Below are 25,765 nucleotides of genomic sequence, written 5' to 3'. Positions count from 1 at the left end.
GCACATACAAACCAGAACTGTTGAAGGTGTGCGAGTCCAAAAAAGTGGTAAAGGTACAGACGATTTATACGTACCAAAGTTGCCTTGGTTTTCCACAGCAGACAGTTTCATGAGAGATGTTTCAGTTACGAGAAAATCCACATCTAATTTGGTAAGTTTTAATTTTTAGATCTCATTTGAACTCTTTTACTAATGTAAGTTGATAAAATCTTTCAAATATACTTTATTTTAATAAAATAAAATATATGGCATTGATTAATAAATTAATATTAGTGCAAATTAAAAATATAAAAATCAATTTATAATTTAATTCATTTGCAAATAAATTATATTTTTATGATTATAATAAGGTAAATATATTAATATAAATATATTAATATAAATATATTAATATATTTACCTTATTTAAGTACTGTAATAAAGATACAAAATTAAAAATATATACACTAAGCAGTATTTAAAAATACACATACCCTTTACTTTTTAATTTTTTATCTTTATTACAGTACTTAAATAAGGTAAATATATTGATAAAGTAATAAGCAATCAAATGAAATGCAGGCAAATTAAATAACAGTAGTTTTATTACTTAATACACCTTTATTAAAAGTTACGTTAAATATATACAAAATACTGCCATTAATCCTGGATATTTTTTAAATAACGTTATTACAATGTGCAATACTCTTATTGCAATATATGACAGTTTCACGTTTGTGTGCCCATTGAAAGCTCCTTCACATGCCAATAGCTTTCAGTTGCCAAGAAACTTGCCCTTCTGCACTGAAGTAATCGGCCAATTTTTTTCTTATATCCGAAGCTCTCTTTGAATACGAGTTTGTTTTCCGACCTCCTGTTATTGAAGGAAGCTCGACTCCTATTGTCCGCCACTGACCAGGGTGACAGATTCCTGTCTCTATGTCTTCGTAGTCGACCCAACCTCTTTCAAAGTATGTTCCAGGTGATGTTGTCCGTAGCCAGTTATGGATAGTACACGCACATTTTACGATTAGATCTACAGTGGGTAAATCGACTTCAATCTCCTTTCCAAAGATTCGAAATCTTGCAGCCAAAATGCCAAAGGCATTCTCGACTACTCTGCGTGCTCTCGACAAGCGGTAGTTAAAGATACGTTCCTTTAAATCTAGGTTTCTTCTTGAAAATGGCTTCATCATGTTTGGAGACAAGGGAAAGGCGTCATCAGCCACAATAATGTAATCATTTGGAAAATCTAACTGATTGTTGTCCATCGCTGACTTCAGAGTAGATAATCTGAAAACATTACCGTCATTGGCTCTTCCATTGCTTCCCACATCGATGTACATAAATTTGCAGTCAGCGTCAACCAGTGCCAAAAGAATTACACTATAACCTCCTTTATAGTTAAAAAATTCAGAACAACTTCCCGGTGGACGTTTAATGGCAACATGTTTACCATCAATGGCACCACAACATGAAGGGAAATTCCATTTAGTTTCAAAGTTTTTCTGAATCTTGACCCACTCCTCCTGAGTTTGTGGAACCTAAAATAGAAAACTTTGCTTAATATTGTACTTAAAAAAAAATTAATAATAATAACATGTCCAAATATACAGAAACAGAAAAAATCTAAATATAAACATACTTTCACTAACTCTATAGCATGAACTGAAGTAGCGTGTCCAAAGTTAAACTCTCTAAACTTAGATTGTCAACAATACACTTGCTAACGCCATCTTTAAATTCCAGGCTATAGAAGAACCAGGCACTCCCTCTAATACAAGTGTTGTTGAAGAAAATTTTGACGATGACCTTACGGAATTGGATCAAGATGGTAATGACAAAACGGTTCAAGAAATCCCCACCGAAAACACAGAAACGAACTTCGTTCCTCCACTACCGAAAAAAAGGCGCATGACCAAGCTAGCGAAAGTCGAACATGCAATAGCGAAGTTACAGCAAATTACTGACAAGACCCGGCCTTCATCCACTTCATCAGTGGAGATCGACGAGATGGCTGCCTTTGGAAACAATATAGCAGCTCAACTACGTACTCTACCAACCAAAAATCGTCTAACTTTACAAGACAAGATACAATCTTTAATAACAACAGAACGGTTGAAGTTAGTTGAGTCTCCTCAAGCGTCTCCATTGATGGGTTACAGCTCTTCATCATATGGGGTTGACTCAGACTGTGATGACTTTTCACTTGATGGAAATTGTGTTTATAGAAACCTCCAGTAAAGACTTAAGTATTATCCTGTGTCATGTTTGTTATAATTTTTAATTGTAATTGATACAACTAAAAAAACAAGTGTCGATTTCTTTATTCTCAATTACAAATTTGTAAAAGATATTTCTTTGCTAATAAATCTAAAACACAAATTATTTTTTTAAGAGCAACCTAAAAATATTGGTCTTACATTGGTCCGTAACATTTGCCTCAAACTGTACAACGACCATCGTTCAAGGGTTACCGCACCAGTCACACCATTGACAACGGGCCCTTTTTAAAACTAAACCTAATGTACTATTCGTGCCAAATGTGACAGTTTAGTCCATCCATAAAGCCAATATGAAATTAAACTTGGTCTTATAGGCAGACTTGAAAGTCACATTTGGCACTAACTGTTGTTTCTTTACTGCAAAATATATAGCTTACAAAACTCAAAAATTACCCAGCTTACCTTCATGTAATCACTAAGTGCAGTTGTAATAGCTTCTAGCACTTCTGGCATAAATCTTGAAATCGTGCAAGCCGGAATACGGAACAGTAATGAAATAGACTGGTAACTGTCACTAGCAGCCAAATACCTTAAAGCAACTTCCAGCTTTGCTCTTGCAGGAATAGCATTTCTCATGACCGTATCAGTTTTTTAAATCTTAGGTTCGATTAAAGATAACAGTTCATTAAACTGATTCACACTCATTCTCAGGTGTTTCTTGAATTCTAGAGGATCCTCTTCAGAGAGCTCATGCATAATAGTAGCTGAAGCTCCAAGTGTCTCTCTTCGGGATACCCATTCCTTCACCCAGCATGTTCTACTTTCATTCAATATTTCTTGCAGTTCTTCACTCAAACACACCACCACTTCCCTAACGGCATCATTAACGGCTTCCTGATACTCTTTTTCACTTTCTATCATGTTAAATACAGTCGTCACTCCTTTTTTGTCAAACACCGCAGATCAACTGGCGTCCACTTTTATGCCAGTTAGTGGAAGCTACTAATGGCCCCGTGTAATGGTGTTCTGACCGTCAAACATACTGATATTCTAGTGGCCGCCATTACTGTCCGCCACTACTGTCCTCGTGTACAGCGGCCTTATATCATTCAAGACAGATCATTATAGGTTCGTGAGATTATTGTCATAAGCCCCCTGCAGACGGGGACAGTAGTGGCGTCCAGTAGACCTAGCCATTAATGGCGGCCAGTAATTGTCCGCCTACTGTCTACGTGTGATGAGGTACTGGACGCTTCAACGACTGGCCGCCAGTAAAAACAAAATAGTTTGAGTTTACTGGCCGCTCAGAGGACAGTAGTGTGGTCACGTGACCTACTGACAGCCATTTTTCCTAACCTTAAATGTTATAGTCGCAATTAGAGCACTGAGGAAACTGTTGTCGATCCGTGATTTCCATAACGAAATGTACAATCTAGGCCTATTAGTAAGTTGGCAACCTATAACTTATAGACGCTGGACATTCATTTAACTTACTATCAGACATGAAACTTGAAATTGTGTTTGCTGGAACTCGAAAAAATATTGCGAGTGATTGATAGGAATCGCCATTGGCTAATAAAAATCGGACTATGGGAACGGGGGTTTATGGTGGGTATTTTATGGGGTAAAAATAGGGTTTTCCCATTTTTGACCCTAAAAACAAAAATTTCACAATTTCTTTCCAAACCATTTTGTATAGCATTTTATATAGCTCTGCTGTGGCCTGAAGGAAAAGACATTTCACCAGCGAAACTTAAAGATTTAAAATCCCTAATGGTGTTCATCCCTTCAGACGCAAAAGCCTTCTACAGAGGGTTTTCTTCTTCGAGTAATGTAGAAGATGACATTGAAGGTTTTAATGCCGAATTAGATTTCGAAGTGGAGTTTGAGTAGGGTACCAGTTTTAACTTTCAACAATTCATTTTATTTTTTATGTTTCTATGGTAACTGTAATAATGTGTTATTCATCAGTTCTCAAAAATGTTGTCAAATAAAACCGTTTTAAGAGTGCTAGCATTTAAAACTTTTTTTAAAATTGTATAAATTATTATATAAGGTATAAAACACTAATTTTAGACCTAATATAAGTAAAATACATTAATAACGGTTCGAGGTTCTATTATGCATAGTATGAAAAGTTACCAAAGCAAAATAGCATAAAAGAACGCCATTTTGGCCAATAAACAAAGTAAAGGGATCCATAACTCATAATATACACATTATTTAACCTCAAAAGTTATATGTCAATATAGTTTAGTCAAACTTTTACAGTTAAACTTTTACAGTCAAACTTTATACAGTGCTCAGAATTTAGTAGGCAAACTCAAACTTGGACTCTAAAATCTCAACTCAAGAAACACGGCGCTTGGTTCCTTTATGCTGTGACGGCCTGGCATATTTGCCTCATTTGGTTGTAATTTGTTAACTTTGAGCTTAAGCTGATTGGCCTTACTCCCTAAACCTGGCCCGCTGGCTATCACCGAATATTTGCTAGGTTGATGTGTCAACCGTATTTAGCAATATTGAATTTTATTTAACTTCACATAAGTCTCCAAGTGAACCTTAAAACTCATATTCCAATTCATTTCATTACTTTGTAACCCTACAATAATCCTAACCAGACGTCGTGGCCTGGCCGGATATGCCTTGGAATGTGCTGAATCTGCATGCACGTGTGCCGCGATAAACAATGTTACACTTCTAGACTCGGTTCCTCGCTTCAGTTAGTTTCATTAATGACAGTTGTAATCGTTTGGCTGCAGCACCTGTCAAGCAACTGTCCACGCGTTGAATTATGGGCTGAGCGCTCAGCGTGCGCTGATTGGCTGACGATGGTCATGTGACCACGCTGACGCTTCCGCTTGGGCGATGCTGAAGCTTTAGATCGCGCCGGAATGTAGCGAATGACGGTAAGGTCCGCCGCGCGCGGTCTCGCGCCCTTTCTTTCTCTTACTCTTTCTATGAGTCCGTGTACGTTCTAAATTCAGTGTTAAAATCATTTAATATTCTGTTAGTCGCGAGTACAAAGTGTTAGTTGTATTTTCTTGTATCATCGTGTTTGTAGTTATGTAAAGTCATTATTCATTATTCGATAATTAATAAAATTAGTTGATCCCTATTCGCTTGTTTTAATGTTCGTTCTTCCTGCTCCCAACCGCTACGAAGACTAAAGAGGGCCGCTGTGACATCTGGTGTCAGCTGGTGGGGTTGACTGCGACAATGTCAACCTAAAGGTAAGTGGAATTAGGGATTTGCTTGATCAAATTATTTTACTCATAATAATGTTCAAAATTTAAAGTTTGGCTGTTTCTGGAATAAAATATGTTTAAATCGATTAAAAGTAAAATAAGAATCATTTTCGTGAAATTTTCGTGAAGAAAGAGCTATTTTTCGATTTATTAGGTAATTTTGAAGTAAATAGAATATTTTGTTCGTAAACTTATTTCGCCATTGTACACGTGATCTAGGATGCATTGGGTCTCTTCCCCCTCCCACTCCCACAGTGTTGCACTCTGCTGTTGTCTTGTCAGAGCTGTCGTGCGTTGTATGTTGCGTTGTGAATGAAGACGCCATATTGGAATATTTTGTTTGGTTGTTGGTGAACAATTGGTAATAGATACTTGATTAAAAGCTGCTAGTATAAGGAGTAAGAAAGAAAGGGAATAAAGAAATAATTATTGTGGGAGGATGGGAAGCAAAATTTCGGAAATTAAAATGTATTTGAACTTGCAAAATTAAAAGTGGATGCGTTCTGCGTGAGCTCAAGATGGCCGCCGGGTTGGCTTGCTGTCAGGCTGTCAGTTCCATCCGCGGGATTTTATCCCGGATAAGGGAATTTTTATAGCTTGAGTGGGATAAATGGGGGATTATTTTTAATCGTTGTGGGGAAATACCGCTTGTCGTTTAAGTGATTGAAAAACGGAATTACGTTGTTGACGTGAATATTATGAATCATTAATGGAATATTATGGTGTTAGGCCTACTGTTGGTAAATAATTAGCCGGAGAAAATGGGAGAAAAACAAATCGTTGTGAAACATTTGAGATTGGCTTACTAACATGCATTTAGGCTAGTGGTAATTTACTAACCTAGGCTTAGTCTGTGGTTAAGTTAAGTGGATTGAACTTGAAAGTGAGTTGGATGGTAAAGCCTGGGCGTTAATGGAAGAGCTAATAACCAGAATTGATTGTAAATTAATTAGACTTAATGGAGTTAAAATGTTTGAAAATTTTTAATTTATTGGTAAAAGTTGTGTACTGAAAGTTTGTTTTTGCTCAATGTATTGGCAGCATTACTGGCTTACTCCATTGATCTGGTCAAAGGGCCCAACTCACTTGACAGTTCTGATAGCTTTAAGTATTATAAAAATAAGAACTGGATTTTGTACTTTATTATAATTGGACTTAGAAAATTTCCTGGAATCTTACCAGTGATATTGTGTAATCGTAAAATAATTTGGGGAAATAAATTATTTGATGTAGGCCTGCACTATCTATTGATTAGGGAAATACGGACTAATGATAATCTTTGGAAATTTTTGTTTAATTACTTTGAAAAACTGAGAAGGGTAAAGCGAGAATTAATTGTTTTTATGTGATGCGTCGATGAGAGATGATGCCTGGTTTCCATTATTTAGTCCTTGACTGAGTAGGCAATGGGGTCATGCGTTTTGTATTTTGTTTTTTTAATTACTGAGTTAAAAGTTGTACCTGGAAAAGTGTTGTCATTGGCGGGATTTTTGTCCCCGTATCGGGATTTTCCCAGCATTGGGATTTTTTCAAACTGTGGCAGGGATGAAACGGGTTTTATCCCTCCATAGGGATTTGTTTTGATTTTTGTGGGATAAAGGGAATTTTTTTTTTTTATGGAATGGGGATTTTTACTGACTTAGGTGGGGATTTAATTAGGGATTTTTATTTTTGTTTTTAGATTGTGAATTGAATGCTGAATATTCGAAAGTGAAACTGGGGCTAAAGCTATTTATTTGTGTAAATTCTTATTAATTTGTGGATAGTTTATTTATTTATTTTTTTTTTATATAGCTTGCGTTTATTTTTAATTTGGGTCAGGCTAATTTATGTCCGTTGCGACTTCACACTTGTTTTGTTTTGTTGGAGCCGGTGTCGCGACTCACCCCGACCCCCCGACCTCCCTTGTCCTCTGGTGGAACTTGGGTCTCATTGAACTCCCCGTAGTTGTTCTTTTCTCAGGTTCCATGGGCGCTTGGTGGTGCGTCTGTTCCGTGTCCATATTTCTCTTCTTTTCTCAAACACTCGTCCATGATCATAAGAAGTTGGTTGAGTTCCACGTTCTGATCAGAGAACTGTTTGTCCATAGTGTTTTCCTTTCTTTTCTAGATGGTGTTGATAATACGCTGACGAGGTACAGAAAATCTCACTCCGAGTCTTTTCCCAGGTGGTGCGTTGGTGTAAGGAGCGTAGCGATGCGATGGTGAATTCGCATTCTTCCTCTCTTACGCGAGGTGTTCTCTTTCTTTGTCCAGGTGGTGCGTTGGTGTAAGGAGCGTAGCGATGCGATGGTGAATTCGCATTCTTCCTCTCTTACGCGAGGTGTTCTCTTTCTTTGTCCAGGTGGTGCGTTGGTGTAAGGAGCGTAGCGATGTGTGCCGATTTTAAATTCAAAGATTTAAAATCCGCGCCAGGCAATGGACAAGTCAGTCCAACATGACGTAACGCGGAGGAATACTACACTCGAACCGTGTCGCGTGCAAACGTCTCGTCGTCACTCGTGGCTCAGTAATCGCGTAGCCAACATGTGAAGTCGCGTTTTGTCGCTGGTGTAGGACGAATTTATTAATATCTTAATTCGTAGCTCGGAAATTAGCGTTCGGGCGGAAATTGTACGTGCATCAAACGATCGCAATTGTCAAAATTTCACCGAATTGCATTTGGGGGTGTGTTTTATTAGTATTAAGTCGAGACAGTTGAGATGCCGGATTGATTGTTCGCGTTCGTGATGAAAATTCGTACATGCATCATATCGATAGCAAATGTCAGTTTCTAGCGAATAGCGGGTCGTCGTGAAGGTATTTTCAATTGAATCATTAAACGCCAGCTCGAAAAAACAAGAATTAATAAGTCCTACACCAGAAAAAACCGTGTCGTGATGTTCCGCTCGGTCAGACAAAAAGTCACAAATTACCACGAGTCAGTTTTTAAATGTTCGGTACGCGTGAATCTTCGTCGGAATGAATGTGTATGTGTCGACATGTGTACGTAAGTAAATGTTTGTGTTATTTGTGTTTTAGTATTAAAATAGTCTTGCCAATCTGCCATTTTTTCACATGTTCCACTAGCTTTACAAGTCAGAAATCATGTCATAGCTGGTCTGAAAATTTCATGTTTCATTTGGTATACCTTGAGCACATGGTCGCAATTCAGGATGAAAAATGTTTAATTGAATTTTATCACGTTATGCAAAGAATTTAAGTTACATTAGTAATTATAGTCAATTGAAAATTATTTATTAAATTAAATTGAAATGGTCTAATATTTTTAAGAACAATGATTGTCTGTGATATTATTATTTTGTATTCTATGCAAAGGTCAAATTCTATCATCATCAGTATTATTATTTATAACGTTTTGTATCTCATATAAGGTAATAATTTTGAATAGAGTGTTACATTTTTAAATAGTGAGAGTTTGATTGTGTAACGTAAATGGGGGTAACAGAGTGCTCGGTCGAAGGCTAGGGTTGACAAAAGGTCATGAGGATAGACTCCCATTAAATTCATAAACATTAAATACTTAATAAAAATCCAGACCTTTGCAAATGTGCCACTTTATTGTGGGCGTACTTGTTTGTCTCAGTGACAAACAAGTTCCACATAGCCTCGTTGAAAAACAGGAAAAAGTAGTGCATAGGGTTTAGAGAACGTTCGCAAGTGGGGCCAGGATTATTTACTCTAAATTTTGAACCTATGTCCATTGCTGGCTCAGGTGGGTAGACCCTTACCCAGGGGGTCCAGTCGGGAGCTCCTGACGTGGCGGTCCTTCCCGTCGGTGCATATCTGGGTTGGCGGCTTGTGGGACAGCGTCTTCTCGGGGGGCAGCAATCCTTGGTATTTTAGGTGGTGGTCCGGTCCCTATCTCCTGTAGCAGCATCTCGTCTGTAATAACTAAGGGCTGGACTGCTGGCTTTTTTGCTGAGGCCTTTTTGGGTGGGGGCGCTCTTGCGGAGGGGCGGAGCTGGTCATCTTCCATAACAGTTGGTAGAGGGGGGGAATCAGGGAATAGCATTTCAGATGTGGGGAACAGGAAACTTGCGGCACGGACGTCTTCCCTGTCTGACGTGTCGAGTTCATCTTGATCAGGCTGGTAGTAGTCGTCGCTGCCAGACGAAAAATCGTACAAATCTTCAGCGTCAGCGTCTACAACAGATTCACCTTCAATCATTTTTGCCATTACTTCATACGTTTTGAGTCTATTGGGTCGAAGAGGTCTGTTTGGGGGGGCTCGTTGAGAAGGGGGGGTCACCTTTGAATGTTTTTTTTTTATTACACTTTCCCTCCACGAGTTGTCGTCCCTGATTCTTGCCCTTGTAGTAGCGGAGTCATAGCTGCAACCCGGCACAGATTCCGGGGTGGGTTTTGTCCGTTTTTCTTTGGTGAGGGGGGGGGCGGTCTTGCCCTTGTAGTAGCGGAGTCATAGCTGCAACCCGGCACAGGTTCCGGGGTGGGTTTTGTCCGTTTTTCTTTGGATATTCGGCAAAACAATATTTAGTTTCAAAACGCAAGTCACCTGATCTGCACAAAACAAACAGAGTAACTCGGTCAGATGGCCATTTTGTTTTGTTGCTGACAGAAATGACAGTGAGCAGGGCTGCCATTTCTCAACACTAAATTATTCTACGTTTCCTCCGCTACAAAAGGATACTATATTTGAATAGTTATAAATGATCCATTATATATATCTTTCGACTTTAGAAATGGTCCCGGCGGGACCATTGGCCATTTGTTAATTATTGTAAAATTACGTGTTTTCAAAAAATCATACGTTCTTTGCTATCGATGTATTGATCAAATAATCTATGCCAAAATATTCAGCAACTCTTCTGCTATCTAGTGGTATAACTCCAGCATCCAGATAGGAACAAAACTAACCTCGCTATGATTTTCTAAACTTTATGTGTTTAGCGCTTGCGCAACACTACAAGTGGAAGTAGATTCGCGCGGAAATTTTCATTCAAATTTAAATTGCAATTGTGTTGACATATTGATGCTAAAAGGTTCGTTTATATAATAAAATGAAAGTTTAGAATGTCATCTTTCGAACGGTATAAAAATTATCCACTTTAAATATAATTTTCAATTAGTTTTTTGCGTTAGAAAATGTTTGGACATAATTCTAAGGGTGCACGGTGAAATGGTCCCGCCGGGACCATTGGCCACTGCTAGGGTTAATTTCATTCTCCACAAATCAATCAATACTAATTATTTGAATCTTGGACTTTAAGTACGTTTTATTTTATAAGAATCACCTATCTGCCGGAGCGCGCTTCGATAAGGATGACTGATGCCATAAGATTCCAAAAAGGTAAAAGAAGTGTCACAGACTTTAAAAACAAGTTGAATTCCCGAAGAAAACTAAAAAAAGCCCATAAACAAATGGATAGCTATGAGACTTATGATGAGGTTGCAAAGAATGAGTTGTAACGTAACCAAAAATAATTCTTATCCAGCCCACCAATCGGCATCATTCACGTACACCATAAACAAATTAAACAAGTCCTCAAAACTTTCTTTTCCAGCTCTCTCCTTGCCATCCATACCAGTAGCCATGTCTTGTCCTGCCCCAGACCAGAAATCCGGCTTAATTTTGGCTCTAAGAGATGGCAGGGCATATTTTTTTTGACCAGAGGGGAGGTCGTTGTACAGCTTAGGGTCGAAGTACGAGAAGCTTCTCCTACCAAACTCACTCTTTTTAAAGTGAAGCTGGAGACCTCCACGGCAGGTACTGCGCTGAGAAAACTCCTCCCGGAAAGAGAGCCTCTCAAGAAGGTACTGTGGCTCCTGTAGGACAAGGACTGTGGCCCACTTTAGGACCATTCAGCGGTATCTTACGGAAAATAAGATACCCTACCATACATTTGCCTTGTCAACGGAGAGACTGCTGAAGTTGGTCTGCAAGCGCCTGCCATCCACGCTCCTCGCTACCAAAGTCAGGAGTGAGTTCGAGCATCTTGGCTATGCAGTCGTCGAGATGAAGCTGCTGAAGACACGAGGGGGCCGGAACACAAACCTCTGGCTGGTCACCCTGCGGAAGACGGACGGAGCCAGGGCCTTCGGACGTGTACAACCTTGACAGGATGCTCTACTGCAAGGTGGAGGTCAGGAGGTACACCAGATCAAAGGGGCCCATCCAGTGTCACCACTGCCAGGGATTCGGTCAACTGCCATCGGGAGCTGTGCTGCGTCCGGTGTGCTGACTCCCACACAGGGACTCTTTGCCCCAAAGCCTCCACGGACCCTGCTAAGTGTTGCAACTGCGGAGGCAGCCACTCTGCCAAATACAGAGGCCTTCAAAAAAGAGAGGCAGCTAAGCTACGCTGCAGCAGCCGCCAGAACTCCAGCCCGGAAGCCAGCCTCAATCGCCCCGACGCAGAAACCAGTCGCAGACTCTCCAGCCAGCCCGCCTGACCAAGCCTCTGACGGAGTAGTCCAGTCCAGCCCAGACAACGAAAGCCACACCAAAGCTAGAGGTCGTCACAACAGGCAACCCAGGAATGCGGCCAACCGAGGGGGACATAGCCCTTCTGCCTCCAGGAGTTGTTCTACTTTCAACATTAGGCAAATTTATTTCTCAATCGCACTTAAAAAGGTCTGTTGCTGACAAACCTGCATTAAGGTGTATAAATTTGGTAGCCATCAGTGGTTGTAGTCTCTTTTTTGTCATCTAGATGAAACATAAAGCTGTGCAGAACTCAAGTTGTTCTGCGGATGGCACTCTAGACATCGAGCTCGAAACATTGTTGGAAAAAGTGTGATTTGTCAAGTTCAACACCACGTTGTCACCAGTTTACCACGATTCTAGAATATAACTGACTGTGGAAGCCTAACCAGACAAGAACATATATAATATTTAAATCTAATAACATAAGTTTAAGTGGTAAATTAATATAACGATGTTATCCAAGTGCTGTGATTGTTTTTTTCAGACTCTTTCGACAGATGCATGAAGGATGCAATACGTCTAAATCACGGTAAAAAAACACTCACTGCCTCAGAAAGTGAGTTAAGGGGTCGTGGTTTGAGGGTTAAAAGACCTCGACATCTCGATGGAATTTCTGACTCTCAAAGTGATAGCCTACCCTCACCCCAAAAATTGCTTAAACTTTCTTCATCAAAACAATCTGTGAGGTCATCCCCAAGAAAAGCAGCAGAAAGGCAAGCTTTGCAATTTCCCGAAGAGTTGACAACTTCAAGAAAAGCAGCAGAAAGGCACGCTCTGCAATTTCCCGAAGAGTTGACAACTTCAAGAAAAGCAGCAGAAAGGCAAGCTCTGCAATTTCCCGAAGAGTTGACAGCTTCAAGAATAGCAGCAGAAAGGCAAGCTCTGCAATTTCCCGAAGAGTTGACAGCTTCAAGAAAAGCAGCAGAAAGGCAAGCTCTGCAATTTCCCGATGAGTTGACAGCTACATCTTCTTTCCAGAGAACACCGGAAAAAGAACGACAAAAAAAAAACTACAAAGGCGAAAAGATGCTCAATCAAGAAAAAACACTTTTGCGTTTTTGAAGAAACGCCCACATTGGAAACCATCAGCCATGGCATATGTGTACTCTCAAGTAAGAGTTTTCAAAACCTTCTTTTAACCTAATATAATAGTCTGTTAAAACAATAAATCAATAAATATCAGATATTGATTGAATGTAGTACACAGTGTAATTCTACGTTTATTTGAACATTCGCTAAGAAGCGTGGTATGATGGTGGGAATAGGGGTTTAAGTTGGGTAGTCTATTCGGTAAAATTTTTTTTCCCTTAAAAAAAAATTTGTCATAAACTACTTTGTTGCGCCAAGAAACATAAGTTATCTATCTATCTATCTATATATTATATATATATAAAATACGCTAAGCCGATTTTTGTGAACAGAACTCCTCCCTCATTTTTGGACAGATTTTGATGATTAAAGTGTCAAAAAAATTGCCCTGATCTGTAGTTTTGCAAAGTGTTTTTAGTTTTTTGATATCTTTATTAGTTTGGGCAGGATCTTCCATCAAAGTTGGATTTTCTCCCATAAGATTAACATGGGGGAATCTAAATATTTAATTGGAAACTTTGTCTCCACTAATTTGAGAGAACGGCTGGGCATAGAAACTTGGTAAAGGTGTCCAAAGAAAGGTCTTGGTCTGTAGATGAGTTATCAAAAGAAAAACGAAGTAAATTCGCTTAGGGCTCTGCCCCAAAAGCCTTTAAAGATCCCTCCACAGATTTGTTTACATTTTGGCCATGTGGATAATACTTTTTATTGAAACAGCTGTTAATTTTAAAATTGTATTTTAAACAACACACATCTATTGGAAGTTACTAAATAGTCCAAAAGAAGTATTTGCAACGTTATTTTCTGATTTTAAAATGTGTCTGCATTTTTTACCACTTTTGCCTAGCATTTTTTACCACTTTTGCCTAAGGCCGCTGTACACGAGGACAATAGTGGCGTCCAATAGCAGTGGACACTAATGGCCGCCAGTGAATTTCCATCTATTGTCCTCGTGTACAGGAGTACTGGACGCTTCAACGTCCAATACGTAGTGGCAGCCAGTAAAGTCAAACAGGTTTGCTTTTAGTGGACGTTGAGGGGCCAGTAGACGGTCACGTGACCTAGTGGCGGCCATTACTGGACGTGTCTTTTAAGGTAGTGGCCGCCAGTAGCTAACTGGACTCTGTGGAGAAAGGTTGTTTGTGTGTGCTCAAAGTTTCTTTATAGTGTACATTTCATGTGCGTTCAGTAGTTTTTGACGGTTTATTTGTACTGACGATTATAAATTTGTGAATTTGAAGACATGTCCTGTTCCAAGTCATAGAAATCCGAAGAGGGAACGTCACAGAAAACTGAAGAAGGGAAGAAAAAAACATGTATCAAGTGGAACCAAGACCATATAATGAAATTTCTTGACATTTACGTTAACTATGAGCTCTTGTGGAACACAAGGCACTCTGATTATGCTAATAAGGCAAAAAGAGAAAGTGAAATGTTGAAGTTAATGGTTGATTTAACAGACGAAGGTGTACCCGTACCAGATATAGCTTTCTTAAGAGCCCGTATAAAAGCTATAAAGAGCACATACAAACCAGAACTGTTGAAGGTGTGCGAGTCCAAAAAAGTGGTAAAGGTACAGACGATTTATACGTACCAAAGTTGCCTTGGTTTTCCACAGCAGACAGTTTCATGAGAGATGTTTCAGTTACGAGAAAATCCACATCTAATTTGGTAAGTTTTAATTTTTAGATCTCATTTGAACTCTTTTACTAATGTAAGTTGATAAAATCTTTCAAATATACTTTATTTTAATAAAATAAAATATATGGCATTGATTAATAAATTAATATTAGTGCAAATTAAAAATATAAAAATCAATTTATAATTTAATTCATTTGCAAATAAATTATATTTTTATGATTATAATAAGGTAAATATATTAATATAAATATATTAATATAAATATATTAATATATTTACCTTATTTAAGTACTGTAATAAAGATACAAAATTAAAAATATATACACTAAGCAGTATTTAAAAATACACATACCCTTTACTTTTTAATTTTTTATCTTTATTACAGTACTTAAATAAGGTAAATATATTGATAAAGTAATAAGCAATCAAATGAAATGCAGGCAAATTAAATAACAGTAGTTTTATTACTTAATACACCTTTATTAAAAGTTACGTTAAATATATACAAAATACTGCCATTAATCCTGGATATTTTTTAAATAACGTTATTACAATGTGCAATACTCTTATTGCAATATATGACAGTTTCACGTTTGTGTGCCCATTGAAAGCTCCTTCACATGCCAATAGCTTTCAGTTGCCAAGAAACTTGCCCTTCTGCACTGAAGTAATCGGCCAATTTTTTTCTTATATCCGAAGCTCTCTTTGAATACGAGTTTGTTTTCCGACCTCCTGTTATTGAAGGAAGCTCGACTCCTATTGTCCGCCACTGACCAGGGTGACAGATTCCTGTCTCTATGTCTTCGTAGTCGACCCAACCTCTTTCAAAGTATGTTCCAGGTGATGTTGTCCGTAGCCAGTTATGGATAGTACACGCACATTTTACGATTAGATCTACAGTGGGTAAATCGACTTCAATCTCCTTTCCAAAGATTCGAAATCTTGCAGCCAAAATGCCAAAGGCATTCTCGACTACTCTGCGTGCTCTCGACAAGCGGTAGTTAAAGATACGTTCCTTTAAATCTAGGTTTCTTCTTGAAAATGGCTTCATCATGTTTGGAGACAAGGGAAAGGCGTCATCAGCCACAATAATGTAATCATTTGGAAAATCTAACTGATTGTTGTCCATCGCTGACTTCAGAGTAGATAATCTGAAAACATTACCGTCATTGGCTCTTCCATTGCTTCCCACATCGATGTACATAAATTTGCAGTCAGCGTCAACCAGTGCCAAAAGAATTACACTATAACCTCCTTTATAGTTAAAAAATTCAGAACAACTTCCCGGTGGACGTTTAATGGCAACATGTTTACCATCAATGGCACCACAACATGAAGGGAAATTCCATTTAGTTTCAAAGTTTTTCTGAATCTTGACCCACTCCTCCTGAGTTTGTGGAACCTAAAATAGAAAACTTTGCTTAATATTGTACTTAAAAAAAAATTAATAATAATAACATGTCCAAATATACAGAAACAGAAAAAATCTAAATATAAACATACTTTCACTAACTCTATAGCATGAACTGAAGTAGCGTGTCCAAAGTTAAACTCTCTAAACTTAGATTGTCAACAATACACTTGCTAACGCCATCTTTAAATTCCAGGCTATAGAAGAACCAGGCACTCCCTCTAATACAAGTGTTGTTGAAGAAAATTTTGACGATGACCTTACGGAATTGGATCAAGATGGTAATGACAAAACGGTTCAAGAAATCCCCACCGAAAACACAGAAACGAACTTCGTTCCTCCACTACCGAAAAAAAGGCGCATGACCAAGCTAGCGAAAGTCGAACATGCAATAGCGAAGTTACAGCAAATTACTGACAAGACCCGGCCTTCATCCACTTCATCAGTGGAGATCGACGAGATGGCTGCCTTTGGAAACAATATAGCAGCTCAACTACGTACTCTACCAACCAAAAATCGTCTAACTTTACAAGACAAGATACAATCTTTAATAACAACAGAACGGTTGAAGTTAGTTGAGTCTCCTCAAGCGTCTCCATTGATGGGTTACAGCTCTTCATCATATGGGGTTGACTCAGACTGTGATGACTTTTCACTTGATGGAAATTGTGTTTATAGAAACCTCCAGTAAAGACTTAAGTATTATCCTGTGTCATGTTTGTTATAATTTTTAATTGTAATTGATACAACTAAAAAAACAAGTGTCGATTTCTTTATTCTCAATTACAAATTTGTAAAAGATATTTCTTTGCTAATAAATCTAAAACACAAATTATTTTTTTAAGAGCAACCTAAAAATATTGGTCTTACATTGGTCCGTAACATTTGCCTCAAACTGTACAACGACCATCGTTCAAGGGTTACCGCACCAGTCACACCATTGACAACGGGCCCTTTTTAAAACTAAACCTAATGTACTATTCGTGCCAAATGTGACAGTTTAGTCCATCCATAAAGCCAATATGAAATTAAACTTGGTCTTATAGGCAGACTTGAAAGTCACATTTGGCACTAACTGTTGTTTCTTTACTGCAAAATATATAGCTTACAAAACTCAAAAATTACCCAGCTTACCTTCATGTAATCACTAAGTGCAGTTGTAATAGCTTCTAGCACTTCTGGCATAAATCTTGAAATCGTGCAAGCCGGAATACGGAACAGTAATGAAATAGACTGGTAACTGTCACTAGCAGCCAAATACCTTAAAGCAACTTCCAGCTTTGCTCTTGCAGGAATAGCATTTCTCATGACCGTATCAGTTTTTTAAATCTTAGGTTCGATTAAAGATAACAGTTCATTAAACTGATTCACACTCATTCTCAGGTGTTTCTTGAATTCTAGAGGATCCTCTTCAGAGAGCTCATGCATAATAGTAGCTGAAGCTCCAAGTGTCTCTCTTCGGGATACCCATTCCTTCACCCAGCATGTTCTACTTTCATTCAATATTTCTTGCAGTTCTTCACTCAAACACACCACCACTTCCCTAACGGCATCATTAACGGCTTCCTGATACTCTTTTTCACTTTCTATCATGTTAAATACAGTCGTCACTCCTTTTTTGTCAAACACCGCAGATCAACTGGCGTCCACTTTTATGCCAGTTAGTGGAAGCTACTAATGGCCCCGTGTAATGGTGTTCTGACCGTCAAACATACTGATATTCTAGTGGCCGCCATTACTGTCCGCCACTACTGTCCTCGTGTACAGCGGCCTTATATCATTCAAGACAGATCATTATAGGTTCGTGAGATTATTGTCATAAGCCCCCTGCAGACGGGGACAGTAGTGGCGTCCAGTAGACCTAGCCATTAATGGCGGCCAGTAATTGTCCGCCTACTGTCTACGTGTGATGAGGTACTGGACGCTTCAACGACTGGCCGCCAGTAAAAACAAAATAGTTTGAGTTTACTGGCCGCTCAGAGGACAGTAGTGTGGTCACGTGACCTACTGACAGCCATTTTTCCTAACCTTAAATGTTATAGTCGCAATTAGAGCACTGAGGAAACTGTTGTCGATCCGTGATTTCCATAACGAAATGTACAATCTAGGCCTATTAGTAAGTTGGCAACCTATAACTTATAGACGCTGGACATTCATTTAACTTACTATCAGACATGAAACTTGAAATTGTGTTTGCTGGAACTCGAAAAAATATTGCGAGTGATTGATAGGAATCGCCATTGGCTAATAAAAATCGGACTATGGGAACGGGGGTTTATGGTGGGTATTTTATGGGGTAAAAATAGGGTTTTCCCATTTTTGACCCTAAAAACAAAAATTTCACAATTTCTTTCCAAACCATTTTGTATAGCATTTTATATAGCTCTGCTGTGGCCTGAAGGAAAAGACATTTCACCAGCGAAACTTAAAGATTTAAAATCCCTAATGGTGTTCATCCCTTCAGACGCAAAAGCCTTCTACAGAGGGTTTTCTTCTTCGAGTAATGTAGAAGATGACATTGAAGGTTTTAATGCCGAATTAGATTTCGAAGTGGAGTTTGAGTAGGGTACCAGTTTTAACTTTCAACAATTCATTTTATTTTTTATGTTTCTATGGTAACTGTAATAATGTGTTATTCATCAGTTCTCAAAAATGTTGTCAAATAAAACCGTTTTAAGAGTGCTAGCATTTAAAACTTTTTTTTAAATTGTATAAATTATTATATAAGGTATAAAACACTAATTTTAGACCTAATATAAGTAAAATACATTAATAACGGTTCGAGGTTCTATTATGCATAGTATGAAAAGTTACCAAAGCAAAATAGCATAAAAGAACGCCATTTTGGCCAATAAACAAAGTAAAGGGATCCATAACTCATAATATACACATTATTTAACCTCAAAAGTTATATGTCAATATAGTTTAGTCAAACTTTTACAGTTAAACTTTTACAGTCAAACTTTATACAGTGCTCAGAATTTAGTAGGCAAACTCAAACTTGGACTCTAAAATCTCAACTCAAGAAACACGGCGCTTGGTTCCTTTATGCTGTGACGGCCTGGCATATTTGCCTCATTTGGTTGTAATTTGTTAACTTTGAGCTTAAGCTGATTGGCCTTACTCCCTAAACCTGGCCCGCTGGCTATCACCGAATATTTGCTAGGTTGATGTGTCAACCGTATTTAGCAATATTGAATTTTATTTAACTTCACATAAGTCTCCAAGTGAACCTTAAAACTCATATTCCAATTCATTTCATTACTTTGTAACCCTACAATAATCCTAACCAGACGTCGTGGCCTGGCCGGATATGCCTTGGAATGTGCTGAATCTGCATGCACGTGTGCCGCGATAAACAATGTTACACTTCTAGACTCGGTTCCTCGCTTCAGTTAGTTTCATTAATGACAGTTGTAATCGTTTGGCTGCAGCACCTGTCAAGCAACTGTCCACGCGTTGAATTATGGGCTGAGCGCTCAGCGTGCGCTGATTGGCTGACGATGGTCATGTGACCACGCTGACGCTTCCGCTTGGGCGATGCTGAAGCTTTAGATCGCGCCGGAATGTAGCGAATGACGGTAAGGTCCGCCGCGCGCGGTCTCGCGCCCTTTCTTTCTCTTACTCTTTCTATGAGTCCGTGTACGTTCTAAATTCAGTGTTAAAATCATTTAATATTCTGTTAGTCGCGAGTACAAAGTGTTAGTTGTATTTTCTTGTATCATCGTGTTTGTAGTTATGTAAAGTCATTATTCATTATTCGATAATTAATAAAATTAGTTGATCCCTATTCGCTTGTTTTAATGTTCGTTCTTCCTGCTCCCAACCGCTACGAAGACTAAAGAGGGCCGCTGTGACATCTGGTGTCAGCTGGTGGGGTTGACTGCGACAATGTCAACCTAAAGGTAAGTGGAATTAGGGATTTGCTTGATCAAATTATTTTACTCATAATAATGTTCAAAATTTAAAGTTTGGCTGTTTCTGGAATAAAATATGTTTAAATCGATTAAAAGTAAAATAAGAATCATTTTCGTGAAATTTTCGTGAAGAAAGAGCTATTTTTCGATTTATTAGGTAATTTTGAAGTAAATAGAATATTTTGTTCGTAAACTTATTTCGCCATTGTACACGTGATCTAGGATGCATTGGGTCTCTTCCCCCTCCCACTCCCACAGTGTTGCACTCTGCTGTTGTCTTGTCAGAGCTGTCGTGCGTTGTATGTTGCGTTGTGAATGAAGACGCCATATTGGAATATTTTGTTTGGTTGTTGGTGAACAATTGGTAATAGATACTTGATTAAAAGCTGCTAGTATAAGGAGTAAGAAAGAAAGGGAATAAAGAAATAATTATTGTGGGAGGATGGGAAGCAAAATTTCGGAAATTAAAATGTATTTGAACTTGCAAAATTAAAAGTGGATGCGTTCTGCGTGAGCTCAAGATGGCCGCCGGGTTGGCTTGCTGTCAGGCTGTCAGTTCCATCCGCGGGATTTTATCCCGGATAAGGGAATTTTTATAGCTTGAGTGGGATAAATGGGGGATTATTTTTAATCGTTGTGGGGAAATACCGCTTGTCGTTTAAGTGATTGAAAAACGGAATTACGTTGTTGACGTGAATATTATGAATCATTAATGGAATATTATGGTGTTAGGCCTACTGTTGGTAAATAATTAGCCGGAGAAAATGGGAGAAAAACAAATCGTTGTGAAACATTTGAGATTGGCTTACTAACATGCATTTAGGCTAGTGGTAATTTACTAACCTAGGCTTAGTCTGTGGTTAAGTTAAGTGGATTGAACTTGAAAGTGAGTTGGATGGTAAAGCCTGGGCGTTAATGGAAGAGCTAATAACCAGAATTGATTGTAAATTAATTAGACTTAATGGAGTTAAAATGTTTGAAAATTTTTAATTTATTGGTAAAAGTTGTGTACTGAAAGTTTGTTTTTGCTCAATGTATTGGCAGCATTACTGGCTTACTCCATTGATCTGGTCAAAGGGCCCAACTCACTTGACAGTTCTGATAGCTTTAAGTATTATAAAAATAAGAACTGGATTTTGTACTTTATTATAATTGGACTTAGAAAATTTCCTGGAATCTTACCAGTGATATTGTGTAATCGTAAAATAATTTGGGGAAATAAATTATTTGATGTAGGCCTGCACTATCTATTGATTAGGGAAATACGGACTAATGATAATCTTTGGAAATTTTTGTTTAATTACTTTGAAAAACTGAGAAGGGTAAAGCGAGAATTAATTGTTTTTATGTGATGCGTCGATGAGAGATGATGCCTGGTTTCCATTATTTAGTCCTTGACTGAGTAGGCAATGGGGTCATGCGTTTTGTATTTTGTTTTTTTAATTACTGAGTTAAAAGTTGTACCTGGAAAAGTGTTGTCATTGGCGGGATTTTTGTCCCCGTATCGGGATTTTCCCAGCATTGGGATTTTTTCAAACTGTGGCAGGGATGAAACGGGTTTTATCCCTCCATAGGGATTTGTTTTGATTTTTGTGGGATAAAGGGAATTTTTTTTTTTTATGGAATGGGGATTTTTACTGACTTAGGTGGGGATTTAATTAGGGATTTTTATTTTTGTTTTTAGATTGTGAATTGAATGCTGAATATTCGAAAGTGAAACTGGGGCTAAAGCTATTTATTTGTGTAAATTCTTATTAATTTGTGGATAGTTTATTTATTTATTTTTTTTTTATATAGCTTGCGTTTATTTTTAATTTGGGTCAGGCTAATTTATGTCCGTTGCGACTTCACACTTGTTTTGTTTTGTTGGAGCCGGTGTCGCGACTCACCCCGACCCCCCGACCTCCCTTGTCCTCTGGTGGAACTTGGGTCTCATTGAACTCCCCGTAGTTGTTCTTTTCTCAGGTTCCATGGGCGCTTGGTGGTGCGTCTGTTCCGTGTCCATATTTCTCTTCTTTTCTCAAACACTCGTCCATGATCATAAGAAGTTGGTTGAGTTCCACGTTCTGATCAGAGAACTGTTTGTCCATAGTGTTTTCCTTTCTTTTCTAGATGGTGTTGATAATACGCTGACGAGGTACAGAAAATCTCACTCCGAGTCTTTTCCCAGGTGGTGCGTTGGTGTAAGGAGCGTAGCGATGCGATGGTGAATTCGCATTCTTCCTCTCTTACGCGAGGTGTTCTCTTTCTTTGTCCAGGTGGTGCGTTGGTGTAAGGAGCGTAGCGATGCGATGGTGAATTCGCATTCTTCCTCTCTTACGCGAGGTGTTCTCTTTCTTTGTCCAGGTGGTGCGTTGGTGTAAGGAGCGTAGCGATGTGTGCCGATTTTAAATTCAAAGATTTAAAATCCGCGCCAGGCAATGGACAAGTCAGTCCAACATGACGTAACGCGGAGGAATACTACACTCGAACCGTGTCGCGTGCAAACGTCTCGTCGTCACTCGTGGCTCAGTAATCGCGTAGCCAACATGTGAAGTCGCGTTTTGTCGCTGGTGTAGGACGAATTTATTAATATCTTAATTCGTAGCTCGGAAATTAGCGTTCGGGCGGAAATTGTACGTGCATCAAACGATCGCAATTGTCAAAATTTCACCGAATTGCATTTGGGGGTGTGTTTTATTAGTATTAAGTCGAGACAGTTGAGATGCCGGATTGATTGTTCGCGTTCGTGATGAAAATTCGTACATGCATCATATCGATAGCAAATGTCAGTTTCTAGCGAATAGCGGGTCGTCGTGAAGGTATTTTCAATTGAATCATTAAACGCCAGCTCGAAAAAACAAGAATTAATAAGTCCTACACCAGAAAAAACCGTGTCGTGATGTTCCGCTCGGTCAGACAAAAAGTCACAAATTACCACGAGTCAGTTTTTAAATGTTCGGTACGCGTGAATCTTCGTCGGAATGAATGTGTATGTGTCGACATGTGTACGTAAGTAAATGTTTGTGTTATTTGTGTTTTAGTATTAAAATAGTCTTGCCAATCTGCCATTTTTTCACATGTTCCACTAGCTTTACAAGTCAGAAATCATGTCATAGCTGGTCTGAAAATTTCATGTTTCATTTGGTATACCTTGAGCACATGGTCGCAATTCAGGATGAAAAATGTTTAATTGAATTTTATCACGTTATGCAAAGAATTTAAGTTACATTAGTAATTATAGTCAATTGAAAATTATTTATTAAATTAAATTGAAATGGTCTATTATTTTTAAGAACAATGATTGTCTGTGATATTATTATTTTGTGTTCTATGCAAAGGTCAAATTCTATCATCATCAGTATTATTATTTATAACGTTTTGTATCTCATATAAGGTAATAATTTTGAATAGAGTATTACATTTTTAAATAGTGAGAGTTTGATTGTGTAACGTAAATGGGGGTAACAGAGTGCTCGGTCGAAGGCTAGGGTTGACAAAAGGTCATGAGGATAGACTCCCATTAAATTCATAAACATTAAATACTTAATAAAAATTATCAATTAATCGACTCAGTAGTCGATTGGCCCCGTTGCATTGATCAGCAAGGAGTGATGTAGATCACAAACTACATAATAGTCCATGTTTGATTAAATTGTAAACTGGCCAGTTTGATATATACGAACATCCTTGGGGAGTCTGGTGGCCTAAACTAAATAAATAAAATCGTCAAGGCTAGGTTTTCCCGAGACTCTGCAGTGTTAAAATGTGGCAAACCACCAAACAACTACAATCAATTATCTCACTCTCTCTTTCAAATATTAATAAATTGTGCATAAAGTTTATTACATTGTTTATATTCAATATTTGTATCACAGCTCGTAATTCTGATTCATTATACAGTATTTTTACAAATCATCATCTTATCATTATCCTGTGTTTTATATTATATTATTAATACAGGGTGCGGCAGAAAGAACTCCCCTATTAGGAAAGCTAATAAAAACAAAACCAAGTAAGATATGACATTTTTATTGCTATTAACCAAAAACACACATTATGCCATTTAAAAAAAATATAAAATTATAGTGCTTTAAATAAAATGTCGTTTTAATAATCGATAATTTAAAATTATCGTGTTTTAAATAAAATGTCATTTAAATGGAAAGTCTAAGGTATACGAACATCGCCCTCAAAGTTTGGAAGCCCTGAAGGAAAGAATAAGGCATGAAGTTTCAGCCATCTCACCCGACATGACCCGAAAGGTAATGGACAACTACCGGGAACGTTTGAACCAATGTGTTAACACTGGAGGCCGCCATTTAAATGACATTTTATTTAAAACACGATAATTTTAAATTATCGATTATTAAAACGACATTTTATTTAAAGCACTATAATTTTATATTTTTTTAAATGGCATAATGTGTGTTTTTGGTTAATAGCAATAAAAATGTCATATCTTACTTGGTTTTGTTTTTATTAGCTTTCCTAATAGGGGAGTTCTTTCTGCCGCACCCTTTATTATACTGGTAAATTTAAGAGTATTGGTTTAACTGAAGAAGTATACAAAGTATACACAATGAGTGTTGATGATCACATTTTTTAATATCAAGTTGGTGAATTCATGAATAATCGGCTTAACCGAAATACAGTGTATACAAACATCTTGAAGTCATACTTTGATAAATAGTTTCTGAACAAACAGTTTCATAAATATTTTCAATCAATATTTTAATATGTTATTATTTGCAGTATTACAGTTTTACAAAGAAAACAATTCACATCACAATCTTTCATCTGAACTGACATTTCAATTCATAGAGTGTTCAAATAAACACATCCATTAGTTTTAAGAAGTGTTAGAATTAAGCTGAAGAAGGTGTGAAGGAGGACAACATATCAGACCTCTCACGGTCCATAAATCGGACTTCTGGGATGTTTAATTACAGGGCCCACACTTAACATCTTTAACTCCACTGCGCAGCTCTGTGATTGTAATGTCCTCAGTAGTTCAATTAAAATTAAATTAAATTCATTAAAACCCCACCAGGGGGCAACTTTTTGTTATACTCACACCTGTATGAAATACCTAAATTGTATTACATAAAGGTGTGAGGTGATTTTGCTTGATGGAATGATCAATTAAGTAAAGAGTATATTTTGAATATAAGTGAAGAATTTCTTTTTTTCTTTACAAAAAAGTGATAGCACTAATTTGAGAGGTCTGGTAACAAGGAAGCAGATTGGCATTACTACCAAGGCAGGTTGGCATTGATAAGGGTATCAGTTGTTATCTCTAAGGCAATTATCCACATTGATATTTCTGTGTTTGTTTACTTGTTTATTTATTTGTGTCATATTCGTACAGAGATTATTTATATTTATATTTACATTTATATTTACATGTGCAATAGTTTTCAATTTTGAGTAAATAGAGTCAAACTGAGGTCAATTGTTTTAAACATTTTCATAATTACATATTTTGAGAAACAATGAATCATCTGAGTCATGTTATGTAACCACTGTGAGCGACATGAAGGCTGGCCAACAGAGGTCACGTTCCAGCTGTGGTGGGGCGAGAGTAGAACCTACCCGCACAGACAGGTAGACATCGGGCCGTTCACCACAACAATGTCCCCCGCCCCCGCCCACTCCATCGGCAACAGCTGACGGTCGACTGCGCTACGGGTCAATGAACTGATTGTTGACATCTACTCAACGCTGAATGCTAGATAATTCTACAGTGTGTTAAGCGTGCGCGTTTACACCATTCAAATTGTTGATGGATTGATGCAGTTTTGGTTTATGACACAAGGTGTTAGTTGA

General features: G+C 37.9%; 2 protein-coding genes across 2 annotated transcripts; both read right to left on the bottom strand.

Moving 5' to 3' along the window:
- Positions 1-737: 737 nt before the first annotated feature.
- Positions 738-2,840, bottom strand: LOC128984640 (uncharacterized). Its single transcript, XM_054403975.1, has 3 exons — positions 2,667-2,840; positions 1,947-2,000; positions 738-1,523 (listed from the first exon to the last, which is right to left on the bottom strand). Exons 1-3 carry the CDS (start codon positions 2,838-2,840, stop codon positions 738-740), a joined length of 1,014 nt encoding a protein of 337 aa, XP_054259950.1.
- A 12,405-nt stretch (positions 2,841-15,245) lies between these two features.
- Positions 15,246-17,348, bottom strand: LOC128984639 (uncharacterized). Its single transcript, XM_054403974.1, has 3 exons — positions 17,175-17,348; positions 16,455-16,508; positions 15,246-16,031 (listed from the first exon to the last, which is right to left on the bottom strand). Exons 1-3 carry the CDS (start codon positions 17,346-17,348, stop codon positions 15,246-15,248), a joined length of 1,014 nt encoding a protein of 337 aa, XP_054259949.1.
- Positions 17,349-25,765: the final 8,417 nt, after the last annotated feature.

Source organism: Macrosteles quadrilineatus, unplaced genomic scaffold (genome assembly GCF_028750875.1).
Source record: "Macrosteles quadrilineatus isolate MER2022 unplaced genomic scaffold, UCM_ALF_1.0 Scaffold_2__2_contigs__length_208266976, whole genome shotgun sequence".
Lineage (NCBI taxonomy): Eukaryota > Metazoa > Arthropoda > Insecta > Hemiptera > Cicadellidae > Macrosteles > Macrosteles quadrilineatus.
The sequence above is the reverse complement of the archived record's forward strand: the minus strand, read 5'-3'. Positions and strand labels throughout refer to the sequence as shown.

Bases quoted from the DNA above. Each gene is read 5' to 3' on its own strand.
- LOC128984639 (XM_054403974.1), bottom strand. From the start codon at position 17,348: ATGAGAAATGCTATTCCTGCAAGAGCAAAGCTGGAAGTTGCTTTAAGG. The intron at 16,509-17,174 runs GTAAGCTGGGTA...TTGTTTCCAAAG, and splicing joins CACTTAGTGATTACATGAAG to GCAGCCATCTCGTCGATCTC. The intron at 16,032-16,454 runs GTAATTTGCTGT...TTTCTATTTTAG, and splicing joins ATGAAGGCCGGGTCTTGTCA to GTTCCACAAACTCAGGAGGA.
- LOC128984640 (XM_054403975.1), bottom strand. From the start codon at position 2,840: ATGAGAAATGCTATTCCTGCAAGAGCAAAGCTGGAAGTTGCTTTAAGG. The intron at 2,001-2,666 runs GTAAGCTGGGTA...TTGTTTCCAAAG, and splicing joins CACTTAGTGATTACATGAAG to GCAGCCATCTCGTCGATCTC. The intron at 1,524-1,946 runs GTAATTTGCTGT...TTTCTATTTTAG, and splicing joins ATGAAGGCCGGGTCTTGTCA to GTTCCACAAACTCAGGAGGA.